We start from the raw sequence: 27,801 nt of genomic DNA on the forward strand, positions 1-27,801 counted from the left end.
GTCAGTATTCTGATAGCAATGTCATCAGTGTGAAATAGAGAAACAAAGTAATTCCTTATTATTAAGATCCTTCTGTTGATAAGTTAAAAGATCAAGGTGGTTTGTTCTTTTGCCCACAGTACCACAGTGGGAACTCAGTTGAACTGACCATACGCGGTGACCCCAGTGTCTTACTGTAAGTTACTTGTAGATACAGGTTCTCACTCGGTGATAGTTGCCCATGTTCTTGGTTTGTGTTCGCTGATTCAAAGCCACACGGCACCGAAACGCATCTGTTGGTCACAAGCACGCGAGCGGTGCCCTTTACCCTCTTGGGGTTCCACCGTGGTTACCGTTTTCGTAGCATCAGGTGGGTGCAACAGACACATCTAACATCAGGATCCATGCGAAATTTCACGCTGTTTGAAGCGTGACAGCACTTGAGTTTGAGAATGACTGTGAGATGCTAACACCAATAAAACCAATTTTTATGGTTGTCTGAAGAACATTTCCCCCGGGTCTCAGCCTTAGGAGGACACCCAGACTTCAGAATTTCATCCTGGAGTTAGAGTTACTTAATAGTAAAAGGTTCAGCAGTTACTGTCTATTAACAGCAAGCTACGGCTGGAGTTGCAAACAACTTTTTTAATGTAACAGTTAAATATTTGCATTAATGTCAAAGACTGCCAAATGTTCAGTCTTGCTTAATGGAGGAAACTACAGCTCTAAAAATCTTCCCTTCTAGCAGGCTTGCTTTTTTTTTTTAAACTGTTTTAAAGGGAGCTTTACAAGCATGACTAATTTCCATGCTAGATTGCTGAACTCTAAATGCATGATGGCACCAGACCTGCTGTATTCCTAAAATTATGTTAAGGTTGAATTTGTTGCTTAATTTGTGTACTGAGATTGTTGTTATGGATTACATTAAAACCTTGTAGTTTTGGCAACTCTTCCTATTTCTATATATATGTAAATAGATGCTCTTAAAGCTCTCCTTAGATTCTGTGTATCTCTGTAGGATGGAAGGCTAATGTCTGCATGGTGTTGGTGATGCAGTGACTGCATTTCTAATAAAATAAAACTTAAAAATACGAGTGACTTAGATTTTATTTCGTCCAACAGGATCTCTCCTCCATTATTTGGCTACTAACTTGCTAATCTTTGACAAAAAATACAGAGAAAAGTTTGGGGTTTTTTTTTTATATTTCACTTTAGGCAAAGTTATATAGCAACTATCCTCCGTGATTAGAGTCATTTGAAACTTCTATACTGTCACTAATCTCACTTCTGTTCAAGTCTTATTGCCATTAATTTAAATATTGTTATTCAGATATGAACATCTGCCTTTTGCAAGTACTGGTTTTTGCTAATACAGAAACTCTTTTAACACATGGGTCAAGCACTTTCTTAAAAACAGATGGATTGTGGAAAACAAAAGTAATCAGCTTTGACTGTTACAGGAATTTAGATATTATGTAGACTGCATCAGCTTTTCACGAGGGGGAGAGATGAGTGTGTAAAGGGCTTGTGCTGATAAGTAGAGAACTCGTCCTTGTTTACTGGCTGGATGAAAACTCGGTTTTGTTTTGGTGGTCAAACTTCCGGCCAGCACCTTCTGTCTCTAAGTCCTGTCTAGCCAAAGCACTAATTAGTTCTTAGAGCTTGTTGGAGCATTAATAGCTTCCTTAAGTCTGTTTTGCATAAATAGGAAGTACCGACACACAGGCATGGGAGAATGATGAATCCTTTTGCTTGTATTTTCAAGGGGATTGAGGGTGCAGGGGGGAGGTGCTGGGGGGGGGTTGTTTTAAGCTTTGAGTCAAGGGTTCCGTGAAAGTAGCTATTTTTGGATTTTATATTTTGGAGCTTTAGGTTCCTGGCATTCAGCCAGCACTCCTCAGGCTAATAAAAGCTCTTTGCTGGGTCATATGTATCAGTATGCAAACTGGATAGCCTTTTCCTGCTGCTCACTTCAAAAACTTGTGTTAATTTTCTTACACCCAACTTAGTTTCCTGTAGTAAAAATATTAATGGAAAGGTGCTTGGAGGACAGCAACATAAGGTGATGAGAATGACTTAATTCAGATGTCTTCAGACAATGCTGTACACATGGTGGAGATGTGCCTTAGGATGTCTGACTCTGTTATTTTGAGCTTATTTACTGGAAAGCTTTTCATTCCCTGGGATGTCAGGTGGATTGACAAGCATACTTGGTTACAAAATTCATCGGGTTCATCATTCAACTGTTGTAGATTTCTTACTGTCGTATTTAGAAACTACAGAAAACTTAAACATCTTGATAAAACAATACATTATTCTCTGAACACTCAGACAGTGCTGAAGGCTTTCTGAGAAGTATAAATTTGTAAAGTTACTTGCCTTAATTACGATTAGCTGCATGATTTTGGGGAGTGGAAGAAGCTGGAATGAAGAAGTGAGTTAACTGTGCTACCACTGTTAAATTTTTTGTGGCCTTCAAAGACTCACTTGTTTGCCGTAAATGCCATAAGGGAAAATGTACTTAAGCTCCTACCACAAGACTCTTGTTCAGAATTTCTTCTGATCCATCAGATGTGTTGCTCATCTGTCTTGAATTTTGAAGACAGTAAGCTTTTTACCAACTTTTCCTGAAAATAAGTAAATTAAATTAATGTGGTTTTTATTGTGGTTCAGGTAGGATGTCTTCAAATATGTAAATTCGTGATTTAAGAGTCATCAAAACCTACTGTAGGATGCCTAACCACACAATTTTCAGGGAAAGCCATAAGCTGTTCTCAGTGCTGTTCCCAAAGATGAGGGAAGCATGCTAAATCTTCACCTTTCCACTGACAGCATTTGTGAGGACAATGCAGTCATTCTTTGCATCAGAAACCTCTGACTTGTAGGCTGGAGTTCCCAAATGCAGCCTTGCTTGGGTACACTCAGCTCCAGGGCTGTTGCTGTCACCTGCTGAGCTTGCCAAGGGGTGGTAGCACCCTGTGTCCAGGCAGCTCCTCATCTCAGGCAGGTGCCTGCATGGTGGTGCTGACGGCAGCTCAGGGAAGTGCTCATCACAGAATCATAGGATGCTTTGGGTTGGAAGGGATGGTGCTCACTGCTCATCAGGAAACAGGGGTGTGGAAGTACTTTCTGAAATAAGCATCAGGAAATGCTCCTACTGAATACCTGGCAGGAGTTTGGTTATGGTTTCTTGGAAATTCCTACTATGTGTCACAATCAGGAAAAGCAGGTGCTATAAACCTTGCAATAGGTACTAACTATGGCTTTCAGTGCACTGACGTGACTCTGTACTGTACACTGGAGTGAAGCAAATCCCAGGCTCTTAATTTACTGCAGTTGCTTTAATTGTTATCAGCAGTTTTGTTCCACAGATACACTCCTGAGTTTTACTTGCTATAACTGTTACACTGCCAGGCTGCCTGAGGCTGAACATTGTGTTGAGGAGGGAAAACTGGAGACTGCATCTTCCACCTGAGATTATGTCCACTGCATGTGGTGTCTTGGAGAGTTAGGGCCCATAAGGATCTGTATACCTTGCTCTCCCCCTTCTAAAGCTGCCTTCCCTAGTAAGGCTAGCAGCAGCTTTATTCATCATGGCTTGCCACATTCCTTTCTGTCACTTTTGGTCTTGGTTGGTGGCTTGATTTGAATCATTGATTTGCATGTATAAAAGCTTTTACTGCTCTAGACCTGTGCTGTCCTCAATACACTTTAAGGGAGATAAACTGTTCTTGTAATGTCTGAACAGGATGAAATGGTGTGCTGCCTCAGGCTACTTCACTAAACCTCATTACTTGGACAATATTGTGTTTTAAACAGACTTTTGATTTCAGGTTGTGCCATGAAATTGGCAGTATGCTTTCTGATTATATTATATGTCGTTGCAGATCATTTTAAGACTTACATATCCAACTGCAAACCCCTCAAAGTTTTTCTACTGCTTGAGTTTCTCTGTTGTTCGCCTGTAGTTGAGAATGATTAGATGTTTTTAATGATCTGTGAGACAGCATGGGCTCACTCTGGTAGCAGCAGAGTAAATAAACAGGCACTGTTAATTGAGGTAATGAACTCCATAATCTGTGGCCCTGTATTTCCCTAACAGTGGGAGATATGATATGAATTCAAGTTGCTTTCTCTTTCAGTTTGATAAGGTGCCACATCACTGTTTTCATAGAACACAGATGACCTACTTGGCTTCGGGCTAAATAGGGAAGAGAAATGTGAGGAAAATAAGTTGATACAGGTCAGACTTCTGTATGAAGTTTGCATGTTGTTCCAATCATGTCTCATTTACCTCTTTTAGCTGAAATAGAATATGTGTTATTAATGTTAACAAAGTCTAATTTTACCTTCACAGATAAATTTGAGCAGTTTTGGGCAATAAATCGAAAACTCATGGAGTATCCTTCAGAAGATAGTGGATTTCGATACATCCCATTTAGAATTTATCAGGTAGGAGTCAACAAAATAAAACCACTTTTACCAAACTCTTCCACTGAGGTGTCATATATCATCTTCTGTTTTCAGAGTGATATGGTCCCTTTTCTAACAGTATGGTAAAACTTTGTGTGCTTGTCTTTGATGGACCCTTGGGTTGCATAACTTAGCAAATTCTTTATTCTGTCATTATAAATAGTTGCTAACTATGAAGACTACTTTGGATGCAAATGCCCTCTGAAAGCTTTAAGTAAAACATTTCAGGAGCAACACTTTTTCCCTCAACCACTCTGTAGCTCTGTTTTCTTGGCACTGTAAGGTGAAAGTAAGAACATAGGTCTTGCATCTAGTTCTTACCTTGGTCTTCTAATTGTACAGTTACAATCCCAAACTAGCTTTGAATATTTTTTTCTGATTCAACAGGCAGTGTTTTTCTCAGAAGTTTATTTGGAGGCACATTCCTTGGAACCCTTACAATTTTTCAATGTCCCCACAGTTTTTATAGCATTAAGGTCACGACGAAGTTTGGAATTAAGTGTGGTTAGAAGTTGACACAGAAAGCCTCTCTGTAAATTGGACACTTTGCTCTGTTTTCTCTTTGAAACATATTCATCTATTTACATTGAAGTTTTGTACCTGTGACTATTTAAAAAAAAAAACCCTCTTTATTCACAGTACCGAGTAGTGTGGTATTACTTTATAGCAGGTTTTAATGACTAAACAAACCTGTACAGTCTTGCAGTGGGACTGAAGTAACTTTTAATGTTCGATATAAGACATTTACCGTCATAGCGAAACCTTTGATTGAGAACGGAAGTCAGTTATTTTGTCAGAGATCACAGCAGATGGCAGGGTTTGTATTAGTATCACCAAGTCTGCATTGGGAAAAGTAGCTCACTCACAGCTCTTTGTTTGGTTAGTAACTAAGTCGTTTGTTTATTCTCCGACAGGTTTGGGTTTTTAAGTCTTTTCATAGAAATCAAGTGAATGGGGATGGGGAAATGGAGGTTTTGCTGTCAGAAGTAAGGTACAGACCTTTAAGCCCCGAGGGAAATTTTCTGTGATAGCAAATGATTTCATGGTATTATTGAGGGGGGGAGGAGGGGGATCTAATTTAGCAATATCTATTCCTTTGGCCAGTAGTACTTACCTTGATTCAAAGAATTTTCACATGGAAACCCTTACTGTAGCTTAAACCCAAACCTAACTAAGAATAGAAGACCAAACACAAATACAGATGCTGCTGCAGCAGCCTTGGAGGAGGTTGGAGTATATTATTCTCAGTAATGCTACTCTTAATATTTCTAAATATCTTCAGTAATGCTCCTCTTTTTAAAAAAAAAAAAAAAAACAAACAAAAAACAGTGGGTGCAGGTGTTTCTGGCTTTTATGTTTGGTTTATTGGCTTGTGCACTGATTATTGTTCATCATAAAAGTCTGTGTATTTAAGGGAATTTTCAGGAAAGTGTTAGGGAAGCTGAGATTATAATTTGATTCCAAACAAGGATTTATTTCTGATAGTTTTAACATAAATTTACAGTACTTAGTGACAGACTTGCATATGCTGAAGTAACTGATTCAGAAGTATTCTTAACCCCCACCCTGATTGTAATAGATTTTACTTAATGCTGGTAGAAGTCAGCTTTTCATTCTAACTGTCTTCTTGCATATCCCTACGTGTAGATGTGGTGCTTAGGGATGTGGGTTAGTGGTGGACTTGGCAGTGGTAGGTTTACAGTTGGACTCGGTCTTCAAGGTCTTTGCCAACCTAAAGGATGCAATGATTGTGTAAGTACCCAAGAGCCATTTTAGCCTGGGTTTGTATTACAGTGGATGTTCGTTCCCCAAGTGTTTACACATAGTATTTTTGTAGATATTTCAGGATATTCAAGTGGATGCCAGGAAATTACTAGGCATTGCCTTCAGTGGAGAAAGTTCTTCCTCTTAGTCGTCATACCTTCTACTACCCGAAAAGTATTAAAAGGAAATTATGTGAAGGGAACTGCCTGTATTTGTTTTGGCAGTATGAGGTGGATGAATTTGTTTTCCTTCCAAAAAAATGTATTAGATAATGATATCAGTTAAGAAAAATTATTCTTGGCAGCAATTAAACATGACTAGGAAAAGTTGCCGAAGAAAAATTGCATGCAATAAAGCAATCTGCCCATGCTTTTCACTGCTTGATATTTTCAAAACTCAGTGGCTCTTTCAATTGTAAAAGCTTGTCTATTAAAATACATTTCTGAAGAATAATATGAATCATACCTCGTGTGGTATCCAAATCTGATGGTGTGTGGGGGAGAAAGAGGTGGCAAAAATACGAACGTCGTGCGAGGGTAAGTCAGAACTAAACTAACCACAGGTAATTTTAAGAAGCCTTGTCCAGCACCTCTTCTTTTAAATGTACCAGATAAGATTGGACCAGGATCCTAGCATGTATTGTAGAAGATGAAGAGAAAGACTATTTTTAAATATCAGCTCACTTGGAATTTGAAGTTAGCTAAGATACCCTTGATTTTTTATTACCAGCTGTCATGGTCTAAACTGTGTCATATGGAACTTGCACCAGTTGAACCTTTGACATAGGTGGAAACTTTTTCTACCAGACACAGTTTAAAAATAGTGATTATATTTTTGTGACACTTTTACTTAATATGCATTTTAAAAAAAAAAGTGCCCCACTTCTATCACTTCAGAGATACAGGCTGCTGTGTCTTCAGTTGACAGTTGCATGAATTAGTTTTTTTCCTGATAATACTGTTAAATAGACTGCTTTTTTTCCCCCACTCGTTCTTTAATAGTAAAGATTTGAGGATATTATAAATTTAAGAGTTGTTTTTCTTGTACTAGTATTAGAGCTAGTTCGACTTGAGGACTTTCCCCCCATCCTTACAAGACCGGTTGATTTTGCACTTTCTAACTGAGAAACCATATGGCTGATAAGTGGCAGGAAGTTTCCATCAGTCTGGGGCTGCAGGCACTGTGACAGGGCACATTAGTCAGGTACTGCAGAGGAGTGTCTGCGTGCTGGTAGTCTACTCCTGATGAACTACTGTCTTATGCTGCAGATGGGAGAACTCTGAGTCTCGGTTGCTGTACACAACACTCATCCCCAAGTTTTAGTATCTCACCCTCTCCCTGTCTGATGCTCACCCACTTGCACTTGCTTGCTGTCTCCCTGTTGGTCTTTCTCCCTTCCTCTGGAGTCTGCCCTATGAGTATAAAGGATTTGAAGTTGTAAATAGAATTTTGTGCTTGAGAATAAAATTACAAAAGCATGTGAAAAAAAATGCATTAAAACTATTCATGCCAGGTTCTCCTGGGCTTTTCTAGAGTTGTACTTGGCTTAAGGCAGGCTGGCTGTTGGGTTTTTTTTTCTTGCCAGCCAAAAAGGGGATTGTTTGATTGTCTCTTTATTTGGGTACTCAGGTGTGCCTCAGAATGAGTAGTTCCTTTGCCTGTATTTTCTGAGGGGTTTGATTATGTTGTAATTTTTATTTCCTAATTACACAGTAGGCCTTTTCCTATTCTAAGAAGTCCCCTAAGATGTGATTAAATCGTACAGTCACAAATTATGATGATTTTTATCTGCCTTAGTATTGTTAATGAAATTCTCCATGCTTCACATGTCAGTTAAATCCAATGCTTTGTTCCCTCTGTCAAAGTTGCAGTACTGAGATGTCTAGATAGATTTAAATGTCTACCATGACCTGTCCTCTAAAAATAGCAAGGTGGGAGGGGGAAATTAAATATTCTAAGACATTATTAATATCTGGCTCAATAAATGAATCAGAAACCCAAGCATGGCCCTTTCCTAAGGAATGGAAGACTGTTTTATTTGTATTTCCACATTAATTAGCAGAGCTCAGATAATGAATTGCAAAACCCTTTACAAGGGAGAACGACTCAAACTGTTGAAAGCAGATTGCTTGGAAAGATTCCGTGTCCACCTGTCAAATTTTCAAGTAATAATGAATTCAACCTTTTGTGCTAATAGATTATTAAAACTTAAAGGTTTTTTTGCTTTTGGTGAAAAGCCTCTATTGCATTTGAAGGCTGAATTTCCCTGACTTCAGTTTCTAGATCTTGGTTTGCCTTATACCACTTCGGTCAGATGACTTTCTAACCTCCGAGTTCACCTCTGGGGTGATTTCAGCAGCCTCAGTTTTCTTTGGTAAGCTGAATCGATTGAGCTCTTTAAGCCTCTTGTCATGAGGCTCCCTTACCAGTGCTGAAGTTGTTTTTTTTAGTCATCTTTTCAAACACTAGCTGGTATTTTCTTTTATAATCTTCAAGATTACTGTGTAAGTTAGAGAGACGCAGAGGCCAAAAGTAAAGTTCATTTCTGTGGGGTTTTAGATAAAAAAAATACTTAGTAAGTATTTTTGGCAGTAAGTAAGCTGCCACTTGAAACTGCAGGTCTGAACATTCTTGTGACAGCAGTCACGACGTAATGACTCGGCAAAAGAGCAGAAGAATTAGTAAATTTAAGTGCTGTCGACCTGAAGAGGGCAACACAACACAGCGAGTTCCAACCTCCTGTTGGCTGCTGCAAAAGGCTCTTGAATAGACTTGGGTGTAAATACCTTACGTAACTTTTAATTTTTTTTCTTATTTATTAAGAATTCTGTTTTCATAAAGCAGAAATTGATACATTTGTTCTTTAAAAACGTCCTTTTACAAAGAGGAAGCTTGAGTGAATAGGAAATAAGGTGAAATGATGGTTGACTGGTGTGACAGAGCCACGCTCAGCTGAATTTCTGTGCTGGAAAGACAAATGGACTGATTCATCATCCACCACGCAGAATGACTTATTCTAATAGCTGATTAGGTTTAGCACCGAAGAAACACTGGCACATTTTCACCAGTTTTAAGTGGCTTCAAAATCAAGGCTTCATGAACAATGAAAGCTTTGGTAGGCAAATACTTTTCCTAGTGCCTCATTACTGGGGAAACCCCCCCTTTCTGTCAAGTATTGCATCTGGGCAGCGTGATCCATAAGTTGTTATGAATACTGGTTTTCTGAACCTGATTGCTTAGCTCTGTACTGAAAGTAATAGCACAGTAATAGCAATTTGTCAAGTTGTCACCTTGAGCTGAAAGTCATTGTCACAACAGTTGAGAGTTGCATATTCACATGAGCTTTTCTGGTTCGTTTAAGTGCAAAGTGAAACAGGGTAGCTCAAGCCAGTGCTGCTAAAAACTACTTCTTTTTTTTAACATGCTTTGTATTAAGGGTTATCCATGCTTTTCTATTAAAAGACTGAAGGAATCCATGTGCAGGACCAACTTTGTGCCTTAAAGAACTTCAGTATAGCATGGGGGCTGTCAAGCAGAGTTTAAAAGAAAAATTCTGAGATTAACTGCATTTGTTGTCAGATATGTGACTAAAGCTTACATAAATATGCCCAAATTATCTGTAAAACTGTCAATCTGCCTGTCAGAGGTATTGTAAAAGTTGCAGAGTGCTTGGGGGAGGAGGGGCAGAAGAGATGAGGCTATAAAACCTCAATTTGGGTATTTTCTCAGAGCGGTGGTTGAACTGTTACCAAGCTGGATAGTTTTAAGCTAGCTCAGGCTTGTCGATAGGAGCTACAGTATTCCTGAGCTGAATGTAGATGGAGCTTGTATGCAAAGAAAACAGTTTTGCTTGTATGAAAAATAGTCTATCAAGGTTCTGAGTTACATTATAACTGGTTTTAATAATTAGGATTCTGCAAATCTGGAGAAACTGGGAGGTATTTTGTTTTAAACTCTTTTATCTCGTCAGATACTCACAGATCCTAGAAGAATCTAGATGTATTTAAAAAACAAGAGCATCTCAGTAGTTAATAAATTAGCTTTGTGTAAACAGTTACATGGATTATATTTTTTGTTAGCAAAATGTAAATCAAATTACACTTTCAGTTACAATGAAGTAATTAACACTTTTGGCGGGGGGATAAAATTTGTCTATTCCTAATTTGAAAATGACTTAATCTTACCAAGTGTCTTACTCCCTAATCACAAATCGGTAGGTTACATTTTTATTAGATTATTTTTGTATAAAACTGTAATATGTCATCTCTTCTCTGAATTGGCTTATAATAATGAACTCAGGTATAAATAAATTTATGTAAATGTTCGTGTTACAAGTTTGAATTTAAACTTTGAGGTTTGAATTCCATGCTAATCTATGCATGCAATTTAAAAATTATAATTGCATGTTTTCCTTCCAACTTGAAATGCAAATTCTTATTATTTAGTTGAGATGCTGGTATGACGGCAGTAAATGAAACAGAAATTCAGTTGAACTAGCTCTGTGCAGACTTACTGATAGATCTCATAGTTTAAAAGCAGTGCTTTTTAGTGTGTGGCAGCCTTTCTTTTGATCATTAAAGCTGATCATTTTACTTCTCTGTTTCACTCTGTTTAGTCAACACAAACTGATTTGCCACTTTCACCACATACTTCGTTATGTGGTCAGGCTCTTATTCTGTAGCAAGAGGGATTTTTGCTACCTGAAACTGCGATCCGGAGTTGTATTCCTCTGAGATTTGCTCTTGTACTCTGATGTAATAGAAGAAAAAGAAAAAAGAAAAACCAACCAAACCCATCTAACAAGCCACAGTTCATGAGCTGCTTTGCATTCAGAAAATGTGGAAAAGCAGATAAGGAATTTTTCTTCGGAGGGATGAGAAGCATCATCTCCAAGGGTTGTCTCTGTGGCTGCACAGCATATACAGTGCCTATTGTTTAAGAATTAAGCTAGAATAAAGCCTAGCCTATGATGATGATGCAAAATGTTAGCCACATAGATGAAAGTCACAGCAGCACCTGTTTTATCACTGTCAGAATGCTATCTTATTTTTCCATTACTTTTTTTTAATAAAATAGGAAAATAAAATAGGTTAACTTTTGCACAAAATACAGAAAGTGTTCCTTTTTTAAAAAAAAAAAAAAAAGTTCCAAGACTTCTATTTCCCAGAAAGGTGAGAGCAAATTGTATCCAGGTAAGTGTGAAATAGAACAAATTTAGGAGTGTTTGGGATATGAAACCATGCTCTGGGAACACATTATGAATTAACAGCCATGAATTTCTGAAACTTTGCTGTCCTTGACTAAAGGACTTTCTTCTAGTTGTTAATGTAGAAAGCTAAGGAGAATTACTGTGTTTTTTTCATTCTTTTAAGCAGGTTGAAAATATTGTATGGAGTATTGTGTACTATTGAGTGCTCTTAAGCAAACAATGTAATGTTTGCTTTTATGGATGTAAATCCATTTCTAAAGATGTTTGTTTTGTAGGTAGTCAGTACTCAATGCTTATACTATGTGAGGCTTAGGTTTGCAGATGTGCCTAAGACAGGGCAGCTGTGAAAAGCACTATTGATTTGTTGTCCTGACTCTTCAGATATCTTTATTTTACCAATTGCAAATGGGAATCCCTCTTTGGGAAGGAAATTTCGTACTTGGAGGCCATGCCTATATTGCAGCTGTCTTTGTCTTCTCAGCACTCAAGAAAACTGTCTCTTGGAACTGTTCCTTCTATTTAGTCTCTGTTATTCCTGGCCTTATGACCATTGCCTGCTAGCTGTTCTGTGTGTTTTCACTCAGAGTGCTGGCTTTCTTCTGCTTCTAGGATCTGTGCAATTCACTCGAGGGTAAGCAATGCAAATTCAGTAGTTCAGAGAATATAAGGGCTACTTTCCCTGAGCAAGCAAATTTTCTGGATCGTTTGAAAGACCAGGCTAGAGCCAGAATGTGGTTCAGCCATGCTTGCTAGGTATTTTGAAGTGAAAGTGATTGTGAATGATACTTCTGTTATGGAACTCCTGCCAAGGTATACTCTTGCTAAAAGTGACCCACAAGGTAAAATGGGACCTGCTTTTAAAGCCTAAACCACTGTTTTTCTTAGACACTTCTTGTAAAGCAGCTGGATTATCACCATCTTTCAAATCTTTCTTTCCTTTCTCTTGCCACACAGACACTAAGTAGCTGTCATAGTCTTATAGATGTACTCTTTCCCTGTCAGAAATGTTGTAACTCAGGTGGCATCTAATAAAATGCCTATTTAACAAATCTGTTCAAGTTTAGATTGTTTTGAAGCAAAATTACTGCCTTTAAGTAAGGCCTCTGCATTGTATTTTGGATTACAGCACATACCCTTTTAGCTCTAGAGAGTTTTAGCCCACTCTGGCAAAAATCACTTAGCTGTATGGATCTGCTGTATATATGCAGATCAAGAGTTTTCAGGATTTTTCATCTTAGTTACCATTAGGCTCCTTAGAGATCTTTGATATCTGTCTGCTTCCTGTATTGTGATCTTTTTCCTCTATGGGAATGTGTTGAATGACTGAGTCTGTTCTTCATGTCTTTATGTTACTATCATCTATCATTAAAGCTCCAAGCAATTTTTTTAAACCAAATGTTTAAATGTCTGCACCCACTCTTAGAGACAGGACTCAAGTGTGTCTAAGGGGACTGAGGTTCTACAATAGCAGCTTTTCATTAATAAACAGGCCCACTTCAGGAAGAGATGAATTCTGAACATCTGTAGGACCTCAGTGTCCACACTTACAAATGTGGACATTATCCTAGATAACTTTAGAGTTCAAAGAATACAGGGTGGTCATCAGTGGGTCCTATGGCAAAGGACATGATGTCCTGGGCTGCGTTAGGAGGAGTGCTGTCAGGAGAATGAGGGAGGTTGTTACAACTGATTTTGTTGCTACTGTGTGTGAAGCTGTTTTTAAAACGTTGTGAGGGAAAGGGTGGTATCTCAAATAGTTCTTTAATCTTTTTAAAGATGAACAGCTAATGGCCCTCAACAACGTGTGAGGAAGAAGTAACTGAAATAGTTCCCGCTTATCTCTGTAGGTTTGTACAAATGCTAAATTATCGTTAATTGCATGGGAAGCTCAGGTAAAACTGCAGTTGCTTCACACTGTGTGTTCTGTTCAGTGAAAGGCTGCAAGGAAGACAAAAGTTGTTACCCAAACGTGATTAAGAGTCTCGTTCTTAACCATTCGTGACCAAAAATTGATGATGTTGTTTAGACATCACTGTAATAAACCCTACTACGTAAAACTTTAACCTTGTTCCAGCTGTATTTATAGTTCTCTTTGTGACTTTAATTTGACCACCACCTCAGCAAAGATACCAGTTGGTTCTGGCATTAAGTATTAGTTGTGACAATTCTTGATGTATCAGGCCATAACAAGCTAACAACTCCACCAAGGGAACACGTCATGTAATTGTTCTTGCTTTTAAAACAGTGACAAATCAGGTCCAAAACCTGAAGGATTTCTAGCTTGTGTAATATGTTAAGAATGCTTTAAAGATTAAAAATTATTAAAGAATTTTTAAAATTCACTTGATATTTGTACAGGTGATAATTTTGATCACAAATGTCTCTTTCTTGATAGGTAAGAAAAGATAAGAAAATCAATTTCAGGTAATTTGAATAGGAAAAAAAATGATCTATTGAGTAAGTTTGTCCTTCCTGTTGCACATTAGCCTTTTAACAGTGTATGTTATTTTCCTATCTCTTATCTTTTCTTGCTATTTCAAATCTTAGGAGTAAGAACATTTACAGATGTATCCAAATATACATTTCTCATTACCATGTTTAAGCAGATATGAAGGTATTCACAGAATTCTTTTAAGCTTCAACCTAATGATGTATTTCTACACTACAGATTTATGTCACTGCTGTTAGCATGAAAAGTATAAAGTGTCAGGGCTGGGTTTTTTGTGTTTCTTTGTTTGTTTGTTTGTTTTAAATTTAGTTGCATGCCTCTAATACTCCCTAGTATTTTTAAAGTTCCTGTTCATCACTATCCAGACTTTTAACTTCACGAGCAAAGCAAAGAACATAACTGCAGAAATGCTAATGCAAACTAGGAAAAAATGAAAGGATGCATTTTTTTCTATAGGTTGTAATCAATTATATACTATAATCTTTACAACCACTGAAAAGATGTAATTTATTAAAGCAATTTAAAGTGTATGATGGGAAAATAAAGTAATTGGATTTATTCTATATGTTGACTTTACATCTAGTCCTGCAACCCCCATCATGTCCTGTCAGTGAGTCAATTTTTCTGGTAATTCCAGATTGGTGTGTTGAGCCATGTTTATTCTTCTTTCCACCTTGTGGGTTTGTAGTTACATGTTGGACATATAAACCCATTAGAACTTAGTTCTTTTATTCAAAAATTTTAATTAGTTGTGTTTTGTAATGGGATGTAGTTTACTCTCTGAACAGTATGACATATGACATTGTAGGTAAGCAGTTCAAAATTCTGGACACTAACAAAAGTAGCACCATAATTATTCAATGCACATAAAATCACAAGCAAAGCATTTATTAGATGGAGTTTACAGAGAGAAAGAAGTCAAACAAATACTAGAAATAGTCTCTTTATTTTCTTGGAAAGTGACTTCAGTCCTAAGATGTACAATAAAGCAATGGGGTGTCTGGGAGGAGACATCTATAGTGGGAAGATACGAAGGAGGGGAGAGGAGTGATGATTACAGGATAAAGACAAATTATGTTGTCACTTTTTATGCCTCTTTTAGTAAAAGCTGAAAAAATACCAATGTAATTTGGAAGGTAACAGTTTTCAAATGAATAAGAGATCATTGGGGGCGTGTACTTGAGCATGTAGAGCTGAAAATCAAGGGTGAATGTGCTATCTTATGAAAAAGATTAAATTTACAGGTTTTTAATAGCTGTTTGAGGAAGAGTGAGTTTATCAGAGCTGCTTTCAGTGTATGTATGTATTTCTTACTGGGTTTTAACTTTAGCCGGTTGTCCCTCATATAGTCACTGACTGCTGCTGGTGGGATTTGATGGGGGCCTGTGCTTGTTTGAAGGCAAGAGGAAGGGTTGTAACTTTCATTTAGTTCATTTTACTGGGGCTCTGTGGATGCCCCTTGCAACCTACTGTGTCAGTATTTCAACTGAAGGCTGGGTGAGGGAAGCGGAGGAGAGGAGCGACTGATTTTTAGCTGAGTCTGTGTAAAGGTATAAAAATAAAGGTTAAATGTACATAACCGGTTTGTAAGGTCTGCTGTTGAGAGAGTTTGCTTGGTCTATGCCACATTAATATCCTTTCTAAGAGAGGGGTATGTTCCTTCTAACAAAGAAATTGGCACAGATAAATTGTGTGTGCTGGCAACAGTGTAACTAGTGCTTCTAAGGACACCATTTCGTGATATGTTAAAAAATAAATAGATCAAACAAACAAACAAAAAAAGAGGTATTTTAAATGTTTCTTTTTGATCCTGGTTGAACATAGAATTTCCTGAAGGTAACCTCTCATTTTGTCACTGGAAAGTTCCAGGTGTCATGAGGTGCTGTGCTCTAGGGTGGCAGAGACGGGCTTGTGCTGTGACTGGAAATCAGGCTTCAGGTAGAAATAAGTTGGGACTTCTTGTTTCTTTTTTAGTGGGATGGGCTTGTAGAAGCATCTTGTATTCTAGCAGAATATATATTACCAGCATTTTAATTTCTTCCCTTTTGTGTGTCTGTTATCATCAGAGATTTGCAACCAAACCTTTAATGCATGAATTGAGAATGTGGCAGAGTCTTGGGTGCTGGAACAATTATGTAATAGAGGAACAGAGATAAAAGTCAGTTAAAATGGTTTAATAACAGAATTACTAATCGGGTCCACTCCTTCCTCCCCCTTATTAGTGGATTGTTAGCTTTTAATTTGATATGCTGAAGTAAAATAATCACGTAAGGAAGTAGAGGGGGGCAATTACTACTTACTAATGCAGAATTCAGATAACTTCTTAATATTCATAGTGCTTTATTAAATCCTCTGAGCAGCTTGTTTAATTAAATTTCTATTTTTCTAGAAGTCAGCTTTGCTGTTAGCACACCACCTATAAACTGAATTTTATAACTACAGTTTGGAACAAGTCTGTGATGAATAGTGTGATGACTTTATAGATAATGATCAAAGGGACTTGAAGCACAGAAGAAATACTGGACTAGTAGGAAAAAAATGATACAAGGATGTTTGAGAGGCACTTATTAAACTAACAATCTCACATATGTGTTGTTTGGTTTTAGTTGGTCAGTATATTAGCATTGTGGTGTTTCTCCTGTATTATAACTCCAGTCATCTGAGGACATCGAATGTAATGCATTTATTTCGTGTTTGGCTTTATCATATTTATCCAAGTAAAGCCCAATGATAAACTGTGTATAATTTAACAAAGATACACAGTGGCTAAGATTCTTTTCCTCCTCTGGAAATCTTTGGAGATAACAATTCCAGAGTCCGTGGGAAGTCTTCCTGTTTTAGCAGATCCTTTTGTATCAGAGTTTTCATTTAATTGACCTGGCATTTTGCTTCTTGCAGGCAACTTGCTTTGAGTTGCTTTAATAGATGTATTTTGGAGTGTAAGACTTCAGTATCTTCCACTGAAAATTTTAAAGCCAAAGTAAAAAATGTTGTCTTGGGATCATAATAAGTATCAATATTTTTAGTTTTCTCTGACATAAAAACCATTTTTGAGTTTTATTTGCTACCATACAAGATGTGAAGTGGAAAGGAATACATAATTTCTTTTTTCTTTTTTTTTTTCTCAAACATCTAATGAAGATGTAAGAATCAAACAGGATTTTTGCTTTAATTATGTCTTGTATCAGAAAAGAATCTTTGCTGTGTAGTGGCCTGTTTGTTTTTCTAGGTGATGATAGCCAGTGTTTGACCTGCTATTCAAATGTTCTCCCTCCTACATCACTGATACTATTTGTTGCACAGGCTGCCTTGCTGGCTTGTTTTGGCTATCTAATGTTAGTTGTTTACACCTGTAAATGCTCTCTGACGTGGTGGGTTTTTTATTCATTGGTGACTTTTGCCAGAAGCCACTTAACTGTTCCTGTTGGCCTTACTCTGTAGGTATCAGGAACAGGTCATCTCGAGTGCTGTCACACAGCACATGCACGACAACCCAGTGATCAGGCGCAGTCAACATGGGTTTACAAAAGGCCGGTCCTGCCAAACTAACCTGATCACCCTCTATGACAAGGTGACCCACTTAGTGGGTGAGGAAAAGGCAGTGGATGTGTAGGGTACCGTGACTTCAGCAAAGCCTTTGACACAGTTTTTCATGGCACTCTGCTTGAGAAACTGGCTGCCACTGGCCTGGACGGGCTCACCCTCTGCTGGGTAAAAAACCGGCTGGATGTCCAGGCCCAAAGAATTGCGGCAAAGGGAGCTAAATCCAGCTGGTGTCCCCCAGGGCTCAATCCTGGGTCCAGTCCTGTTCAATATCTGTATCAATGACCTGGATGAAGGGATTGAATGTTCCTCCAGTAAGTTTGAGGACAACACTAAGCTAGGATGAAGTGTCCATCTGCCTGAGGGTAGGGAGGCTCTTCAGAGGGATCTGGACAGGCTGGATCGATGGGCTGAGACCAACAGGTTGAGATTCAACAAGGCCAAGTGAAGAGTCCTACACTTGGGACATAACAACCCCATGCAGTGCTACTGGCTTGGGGAAGAGTGGGTAGAAAGCTGCCTGGCAGAGAAGGACCTGGGGGTGTTGGTTGACTGCAGACTGAATATGAGCTAGTAGTGTGCCCAGGTGGCCAAGAAGGCCAATGGCATCTTGGCTTGTGTCAGCAATAGTGTGGCCAGCAGGTCCAGGGAAGAGACTGTACCCCCGTACTTGGCACTGGTGAAGCTGCACCTCAGATACTGCTTTCAGTTTTGGGCCCCTCACTACAATAATGACATTGAGGTCCTGAAGTGTGTCCAGAGAAGGGCATCCAGGCTGGTGAAGGGGCTGCAGAGCAAAACTTACAAGGAGGGAACTGGGGTTGTTTAGCCTGCAGAAGAGGAGGCTGAGGGGAGACCTTATCACTGCCTACAGTTACCTGAAAGGAAGTTGTAGAGATGGGTGTTGGCCTCTTTGCCCAAGTGACAGGTGATAGGATGAGGGCGAACGGACTTGGGCTGCGCCAGAGCAGGTTCAGATTAGACATTAGGAAAAAGTTCTTCACTGAAAGTGTTATTGGGCATTGGAACAGGCTGCCCAGGGAGGTGATTGAGTCACTGACCCTGGATGTGTTTAAAAGAGGAGTAGATGAGGTGCTCAGGGATATGGTTTAGTAGAGGATGGACTCAATCTCAAAGGTCGTTTCCAACCTAGTGATTCTGTGATATGAAAGGAGCTTAAAGAACTGCATAGCCCTTTTTTCTATGTGACTAGTTTCTGAATGAAAAACAGTATGTGCAGCAGTGTAAGCAATTGTAGATGTAGATAACTATTAAATTTGTAATAATTGTGATGAGAGGTAGGCAAGCTGAGGAAGGCCACCTTAGGCTGAGCCTGTGGAACTTGTTTCTACTACACACCCAGAAATAGGACTTTCCCATTCTGACACAAGTTCTTTCTTACCTGGTTTTATTGGCGATTTTCAGTCTTAGCTGCCACTTGACTCTAATCTTGCGGGCTGATAACCAGCCTGTCTAGTTTTCAGTGAATGGAGTCTCTTAAAAATAAACAAACCCCGAGCAGAAACATCATGTCTTTTCCACAAGGAATGTACTCGGTGATTCTGGTCTAATATTAAGCAAAAAGAAGCCAAAGATATACACACCCAGAAATACCAGCAGAAAAGCTGCATTTCAGCACCAGTGAAAGAGCAGTATTTCAGATGGGGCTCTGCAGTATCTTTGCTCGCCGACAGACATGGTATTGTGGTGGCTCTGTGACTACAGCAATTTGTCATCTTTTCAATTAGTCGCTTTTTCATTGTGCATTGAGATTTTTAATTGAAAACATCTCTACAAAGCAGAAGGCATATTAGAAAATACATGGAAATGGACTTTTGAGTAAATATCTAATAAAATGTATAGGATTAATTTTATTTTGGGGGAGGAGTTAATTTTCCTGTACTTTATTTTTATATAAAATAACTTAAATCACTATGTAAACTCTTGATACTTTTAAAGCTTCTTGGTTGAGTTTAAATCAGTTTAAACAAAATGATAAATTTATATTATGATAAATTTTTGGGTTTTAGTGTAAAGCACTTCATTACAAAACAGCACAGACCATGAGCTTGACAAGTTACTGAAAATATGATGGAGTATGTAGGGAAGTCTCGAATTTTGCAGTTTTAGGCTGCCAGCTTATTCACATGTGGGAATTATAAGAAAATCTTTTTTTACTTTGTGGGTTCAGTATGTATGGTAACTTTTATTTCTTTGCATACTGTTAGGGTAGCAGTGGAGTGTTCAGGCAGAAAATCCAAATCCCTTCCTCTAGATGGAAATACTGGGAACTCTGTGTTTTTTCCAGATTAAACTCCAGCAGGTCATGAGTTACATCTTCATTTCAAGATGCATCTTGTATAAAATATCTGACTAATTAAACTGTGGATTTCATGTAGTATTTAATGTTCTGTTGATTATGAAAAGGACAAGGAGAGCTGACTGCTCTTCTTTTGGCAGGATGATAAGGAAGAAAGAGTTGTTACTGCTAGCACAGTATGTAACTATATAGCTTGACTCTGGTCTTGTGAGGCTTTTTATGTTGCCTCAAAGGGCCTCTGAAAACTTTCCCTCACCTGTGTCCTCCCAATGCTGGTGTAGCTGAATAGAAAATTTTAATTTTTTTTTTCTCACTGTAGTGTAATTTTTTCACTGTCACCTTCCTATCCCTGTTACTGTTTAAACTATCTTTAAAAAGACTGAAATCTTCATTTGTCCTGCAAAGCACAGGATTTGTGGTGCTGTGTAGTGGTGTAGAAGAATGAGGCATTTCAGTTGTAGTCAACCAGTCCAGCTTTCTAGAAAACATTAACTTGAGTTGAATATTTGCTTTCATTCAAAAAACGATGATTTGTTACTAAATTGCAGACATGATCAGTTAAAATTCACTGCAAATTCTGGCCCAGGGGATGTCTTTGCTTGCTCATCTACTTGAAGACATTCCCTGGTAGATCTGTCATCAGCAATTGCTAGTTGATTCTCATCTGTTGTGTCCTGCAAATGCATCCAGCATCTTTTGAACAGCTCGCAGCTACATTGAGGCTGTGCTATATTCTGATGAAGCTAAAAAAAAGGATGGGTGCTGTACAAACACATGCTCTAGGCCTGACGTAGAATGACTTAAAATCACTGTCAGGTAATAGTTAGGCAGTGATGTCTTTGTGGGTTAGGTTACAGGTAGTACTGTTTTGCATGGTTGATTAAGCAAATACTGGACAAAACACAGCGTTATGTAAGGAATTACTCATGCTGCTATTCCTTTGTGTATTGTTGTAGTAAACACTGGAGTAGAAAGCTGTAGTCAAGTTAGGCTTATATTACTAGCCAGTGCAGTTTGAAAGGGGTGATTTTTCTAAAATTATTTATGCTCCTGCATGTCAAAGGTATCCTGTAAACATCCTGCATTGTAGGATGGGACTTGTCTCTTGACTTTTAAAATGTACAAAGCAACTACTACATTGGAGAGAAGAAGTGTGAGCCTGTTGGGGTAATACTCTGCCTGCAGGATTGTCTTTGTGAACCATGATCTTTGTATAAACAACACGCAGTTACTTTTATAAATCTAATGCTGATGGAGACCTGTGATTTTTATTTACATCACTACACTGGTATTGCTCAACACTTTACAAAATTTAATTCATTTTCTGAAGTATTTCATGATAGCAGCTGAGGATATTGCTTTGCAGCAGTCAACTATGTGGGGGACTTCAGAAAATACATCTTTGGCTTTTCCCTCTTGGCATTACATTATTCTAACTAGGGGGGAAACTGCTTGTATTTTACTAATAAATAATGATAAACTGCAAAACTTAAAAGTTTATTGATGGTAACCACCTTTGCCTGAATCCTCATTCTGGTGTTTATTTCCACTTCTGCTCCTTTGGATGGTAAGCACTTGGGAGTTTGGATTAGAGTTCTGTGAATAACTGATGTAATTTTTTTGTTGTAATAAACTCGATAGAAAGTAGTTTTGGCTATAACAATGTTTTGTCGTCTTTTTTAATGTTTTGGAGGGACACTTCTTCACTATAACATGCCAGAGTTCACTTCTCAAGATCTGTCTGAGATGGTTCCTGTTGGCTGTGTGCCTCCCACCATTTTTCAAACGTTCAGACATTTCATTAGCGCTGTTTGTGTCCACGTTCTGCTACCCTGAGGACACAGAGCATTGACTATAGCAGCTAGTCAGCTCCTTCTGATCAGTCTTCATAAGAAAAAACTGGAGACTATTGGCAAGAAGTAACAGGGAGCTGTGTGTCAACAGTTCTGCGCTGTACTGCTCTGGGATTACTTGGAGGTAGTGTGCCATACTTCTTGCCCTGCTGTTTGAGAGGTGAATAACAATTAAGTTATCACAGTTAATCCACTGCTTGTGGCTTTTCATGTAGGTAGGTGACAGAGACCCCATCATAACTTGCTTTCAAAATTAATTTTTATCTTTTCCAGTGTTTTTTATTATATTTGCTTGTTGTTTTTTTCCAAAATCTGACACCCAGAGATAAAATATTTCTTGATGTTGAGTTGCATTGTTTTGTTTCTGTTTTTTACTTACAGTAGTAGGACAGGATCCACTTTCTGAGCAGTAGGAAACTAAATTTGAAAGGGGCAGTGGCTTGTATTGCTTTTTCCAATTAAGATAGTATGTGATGAAAGTGTAGTTTACTGGAGCCCAGTCACCCGTATTGCAGGCCACTTAGCTGCTTTCTGGAGTTAGCTGCTAGCAGGATTTTGTCAGCAACAATTTAAAGCTTGCCACAACATTTTTGAGTTGGTTGAGTGTGTGGTCTTTAACTTCTCGTTTCTACCTCAGGTGCCCCGATTGGGAGGAGAGGTCAGGTTGTCAGGAAAAAACACCCTTTCCCTGTCCTTTCAGTACAAGATGCTTCCTGATCCTGGCGTTGCTTACACAGATCCTCAGAGAAGGGGGTCACCTCTACATAGCCACAGTTCTTGGAAAGCTGCACCTGTAGAGCTCATAAGCTACTCTGCTGCTTCTGCAGCATCAGGAGTTGTGTTGCCTGGAGTTGTGAACCTAAGCAGTAAAATGATTTGCTGCTTTTGTCTCCAAAAGAAATTCCAACAGTGTGTGCTATCTGACAGGGCCCATGGTTGAGATCATTCTGAATTCCTGTGTGTATCTGCAGCAGAAGTGGGGCATGTGTGTTCTTTGGACTAATTCCTGAAGTAGGCAGAAGACTCTAGGTTGTCTGTCAAACCACAGTGCCTTTTTTTCCTTTTCCTTTTTTCTTTGATTTTATTATTTCTTGTAGCTGAAATATTTTGAATTTTCCAACATGAAATCTACGGGGAGGGGTGGGAAATGCACCTGACTTGAGCCATCTTTGAGGTACATCTTTGCCATTGAAAGTACATAACGTGTTTCTAAAAGGAGGAAGACAGACTGTTGCAGAAGTTATTGGATATTTGTTTGCCTTGGCAAAGCAGAGGTGTGTGGTGAGCTCCTAAGTTTGCTCACTGCTTCTTTTTCTTAAATTGAGAATACATTGAAATGTTTTGTTTGAGATTTTATTCCCATAACAGAAGGCCTTTTTATTTAAATAAAGAAATAAATAGAAAGAGCATAACACTTTTATATCCATGGCACTGTTTATAAATGATCTTCACAGTTTTCTGGAGTGTCAACTTTAAATTGTTAACAAACAACCATTATGTGGTTGGAATGCAAGGTTGGATGGGGGCAGGGGGAGAAATGGAAATGCAAGGTGTTTCTTCCGCTGCAACCTTTGTTCTGTCCTATCTTTTGCCTGTCTCGAGTAGTAATACTACATATTTGCATGGTCTTTAAATTGTTGGTGTTCCTAATTTTGTTATTAAAACAGGCAACAACAGAGAGACCTTTTATACAGAAGCTATTTCGACCAATTGATTCAGGAGGACAGTTGCATACTTTGGGAGATCTGCTGAAAGACGTGTGTCCTGGTGCTATCACCCCTGAAGGTACTGTAGAAACAACTTTGTCCAATAATATTTCTGGTTTTTTGTTTTTGGGTTGGGTTTTGTTTTTTGGTTTGGGTTGTTGGGGTTTTTTTCTTGTGTGTTCTGGGGGGTTTGTTGTTTTTAGGTTTTTTAGTATGGGGATTTTGGAGGTTGAACTACGTCTCTGTACCAGAGTTTCAGACTTCACTCTTTCCTGGCCCTGCAGTGGTTGGAGGGGATAAGATTGAGTCCTTGTGCAGTCCTGAAAAATTAATCTCTGGAAGCTTTATTTTTAAAATTTGTCTACTCTGTTGTCTTACTGTCTGTTCTTAATAAAAAAATTCACGTGTTATTTTCTGCATTTAAAAAAAGTATTCTTAAATCAAGGTCAACAGAAGCATTACATCATTTCATACAATAGACTTGGTTAATCAACGCTTAGGCAGAAAAATAAGCATTTCCAATGTTATTTTTGATCAAAGATTACGAATACTGGAGCTCTGATATGCTTTTTAGGTGGTATAAATGTGGAAGTTATGTACTCTACAAATTAAGATAAAAATTATTTCGTGTTAAATGGTTTTCATCTTGTTCTTGGTGTTGTCTAATCAGTACCTGTAAATGGATAACTCAGTCAAAAAGATTGCAATTTGTTTTGAGAAATATCTGATATTCTAGACAATATATTGACACAGGATTCACTGGGGTAGTATCAGCACCTTTTCACAGCAAAGCACTAAATCTGAAATCAGTGCAACAAGCTCTGAGACAGGGGATCTTGGGAATCAAGTGACTGAAATCTCAATAGGTTTTTTTTGATCACTGTTTAATACTTGTGAACACATGGAAACAATTTCCAAAAATAACAAAAGGTAAAAAAAAATAGGGAATGTTGCTGGCCACGTGTCCGTTTTTCCTAAAGCTAGTATAGATTTTGGAGTATAATTTTAGGGAATGCTTTCAGCTAAATGTCCAAAAGATGTAGCAAGATACTTGAAGGTTAGCTCAACCGAGTTTAATCATCTTTAGGTACTTAAGTGTGAGGATCCTACAGGCACTAGTGAAAAGGTACAAAGTGAATTTAAAAAAAAAAAAAAAGTCAGAAGGATGATGCATTTTGGCTTGGAAGGCAGACAGGAGCAGAAATTAAATGAAAGAAAGTCAAAAAACATTTATGCAAAAGTTACCCCAGTATATAATGAATGATATTTTTAATATGGATTTGCTAAAGCTGCAGATGGTGAATGTTCTAGTTAGTGCCTTTATTAAAAGCATGAATGTAATGTAATTTTATCTGAGTACCAGTAACTTGATGTTTCCCATTAGTAGGCCTTCTTTTCAGATGTCAACAAATGCACCAGCCTTTCACAGCAGAATAGAAATGTGCTATCCTAATTGCTTGCTTTGTTGTTAAAGACTCAAAAAAAACCCCACTATGCTATTAACTCAGTAGGGGCAACAAATGGTGATTACTTGGAAGAAAAGAAACTAAAATAGGTACTATCCTTATACTAAAGAGGAGCCATTTCAAATTTGGTGAAAGGATTTCCTTGTATTGGAACATGCTTGTCTGTTCCTGTATAAATCTGCTTAAAATTGGCCTAGTTTTGATCCTTAAGATTCTACTGAGCAGCCTGCAGACTTTTGAGTTTAATAACTGATCCCTCAGGTGGGCATGAGCTATCTGGGATTCAGCAGAATTTCTCCTGTAATACAACTGTGTTTTGTTGCATCGTTCCGTTCTTCCTCTAACATGCTGAGTGTTCTCCTTTTCTGGTAGGTAGCAGAAGATAAGATGTCTGAGCTAAATGCAGAAAATAACGTGAATTCTTGAGGAGATACAGGGGTAGACTGACACACAGAGCCAGTGTAGGGTGAGGCCGACTGACCGAGCAAGTAACTCGAAAGAAAATGACAGGTCTGGGAGTCATTAAATGTGATGGGGAGAGCGACTATAAACAGCGTGGCAGGATGAAAGAGGTTGGGGCAAAAGCCAAAAACTGACATAACCATGAACACCTGGACAAAGTAAGCAGGATAGGAGATGATGAAAGGATGAGGCAGGAAAAGAACCGATATTGCATGTGGGTCATGTGCTGAGATTGTGTAAGGCATCTGTGAAAGAATGGGAATGGAAGTCCTGCTGGCAAAGTGATTCAGGTGGTCTGGAGACCCACTTGGAGGAACAAATTGAATCAAAATGGAAAAGAAGGGCAGTTTACACTGGCAGAAAAGGAAGATGCAAGTGGATAGGTCATCAGATGGAGCTGGAGCTAGTTAGATAAAGGACTAAGGAAAACTTGTTCAGGGTTTGCTATGTGAGTAGGCTGCTCCCCAGACAGTAATACAAAGTAGAACAGTAATCCTGGCAACATAGAAAGGAAAAAAAATATTTAGGGCATAGATCAGGAAGGAGCAGAACTAGAAGAAAATGGAGGATAGACAGAGAAGGAATCAGAGTAAGAGATGACATGAAAAGATGGATGTCTTTGACAGCAGTGATTCTTACAGCTGAGGAACGGCACTGGGTTAGGTCAGTGCACTTAAGTGTGAGGGCAGCACAGGTTTAGGCTTGACTACTTCAGTTCATCATACTGTGGTCACTGATGATTGAACTTAACCAAGAAGTGAACTTTGATTATTCTCTTCCTTAACTTAATCCATTCAACTCATACAATATTCAGATGTAATGTGCACCATGTTAAGCTTCCATGCTCTCATACAGCTTTGAGCTATTAAAAAAAAACCCAAACAAACCAACCAACAGTAACTCAACAGGACTGTGTAGTGCCACTTTTGAGTTGTGCCTATAGAAATATAAGTGACCCCAACGGGATGTACTTCTCCTTTTACCAGCTAGTATACTAGACTCCTGAGACTACTCATCCTTGCTGCTGAAGTCTCCATGAAACCCACTCAGTCAACTCGTTTTCTCTCTGATGCTGGCTTATTGAGAGTTTAACATGCTTTCCCTCTCCTCCATCAGCTCAGAACAGAGCGGAGACTGCAGACCTGGGTGTTTATCTAGTTTATGGGCATGTGAGAAGCCAAGTTGCAAGTATTTTTTCAAAACCTGGGAAGCTATGCAGAAATGCTTTTATTCCAATGTGGCTGGATCCATTTGAAATGGAGTACTTGAAATTTTGTATTGCCTGTACAATCTTAACTTTCATACCCATGCACCCTGATCATTATGCAGCTTGTTGAAATGATGGATGGGGAATATATGTACTTCAGGAAGTATGATAATTTAGGCAGCTGAATACTGGCTTTGGGAATTGAATTCAGTTCTTGCTCTCCTTGGAAGTTCCTTCATATGTGATACTAGGCAAGCTGAGTGTTAGAAAACCACCCGTTTTACAGAGAGGAGCACCAGAAACATTCTGAGATCAACGTGAGCGTTCTGCAGAGCGGCTTGTTTGTACTTGGAATCAGTGAGAGCTCCAGGGCACTGAGTGTACTAACACCAGGCACTCTCTCAAGTAGAGTTTCAGGCTTCTCATTACTCCTCTTCTTTCCTGTCCTCCAAAAAAAATGGATGTGTCTGGCCAGAATGTCCCTTTAACTTCAGTGTGTGGTCTATAAAATGACAATGGTAGTACAGTCTTTTTCCACAGGAAAATCTTGATGAAATAGTTTCTGAAGAAAAGTAACTTGTGATCAAGACTGATTAGATGGGTTTGCTATCTTCTGAATTTCATTCTTGTAAAATGTATTCAGTGTTATTAAAGTTCAGATCTACTTAATTTTTTGACCAAGAGGAAGAAAGTAGAATGTCATCAAAGATATGCTGAAAAACATAATATATATTGGTGAAGCATATTGTTTTCAAGCTTTTTCACTCTTGTTTTCAAAAAGTGATTTAGATATTTTTCCAAGACCATTTTTTAATCTCCATCTTTAGTGAATTTAATATATTGGTGATATTAGCTGCATCCTTTTGTCAGTTCAACACAATCAATGTGAGCTTCTCTCTCTCACTGTTTTTCTCCATGTGTTGCACTTCTTTTTTTTTCCTGTTTCCTCTCTGGTTTTCTCTTTTCCAGTGACATTTCATTCAACTGGAAGCTTCATGGTAATTGTGGTGATTGCTTGTCTATAGTGACATCCGTAACTGAGCTTTGTGCCGTGGGAACACAGAATATATGATTTTCAGACTCTGCATTTGTAGACATATATGTGAGCTGTTCCTGCTGCCAGATACTTAGGGACCACCACAAGAAGGAGGAGGGAAGGGTTTCAAGAACCACCCACAGTGTCTATATGCCTCTGCTTTAGGAAACATGGATATAATTAAGTCTGTCTTTTAACTGTGCTGAGAAAAAATATTTCAATGAAAAAATGTATATATGTGGATTGAATATATGCATTGATTATCAACTGTTGAAAACACAACATTAAGAACGTTGTCAGAAGTAGATCGTATAGAATAGTGACATTGAAACGC

The 27,801-nt window shown here is 38.4% G+C and overlaps 1 protein-coding gene across 1 annotated transcript in view; it reads left to right on the forward strand.

Moving 5' to 3' along the window:
* Nucleotides 1–27,801, forward strand: part of ATG5 (autophagy related 5) — a 79,630-nt gene that overhangs the window by 31,022 nt on the left and 20,807 nt on the right. Inside the window, exons 6-7 of the mRNA XM_084261759.1 lie at nucleotides 4,337–4,431; nucleotides 23,258–23,375. Of these exons, the coding sequence (XP_084117885.1) occupies nucleotides 4,337–4,431; nucleotides 23,258–23,375 (213 nt within the window). The remainder of the gene's footprint in view (nucleotides 1–4,336; nucleotides 4,432–23,257; nucleotides 23,376–27,801) is intronic.

Source organism: Gallinula chloropus, assembly GCF_964237585.1.
Source record: "Gallinula chloropus genome assembly, chromosome: 3".
In the NCBI taxonomy this organism is placed as follows: Eukaryota; Metazoa; Chordata; class Aves; order Gruiformes; family Rallidae; genus Gallinula; species Gallinula chloropus.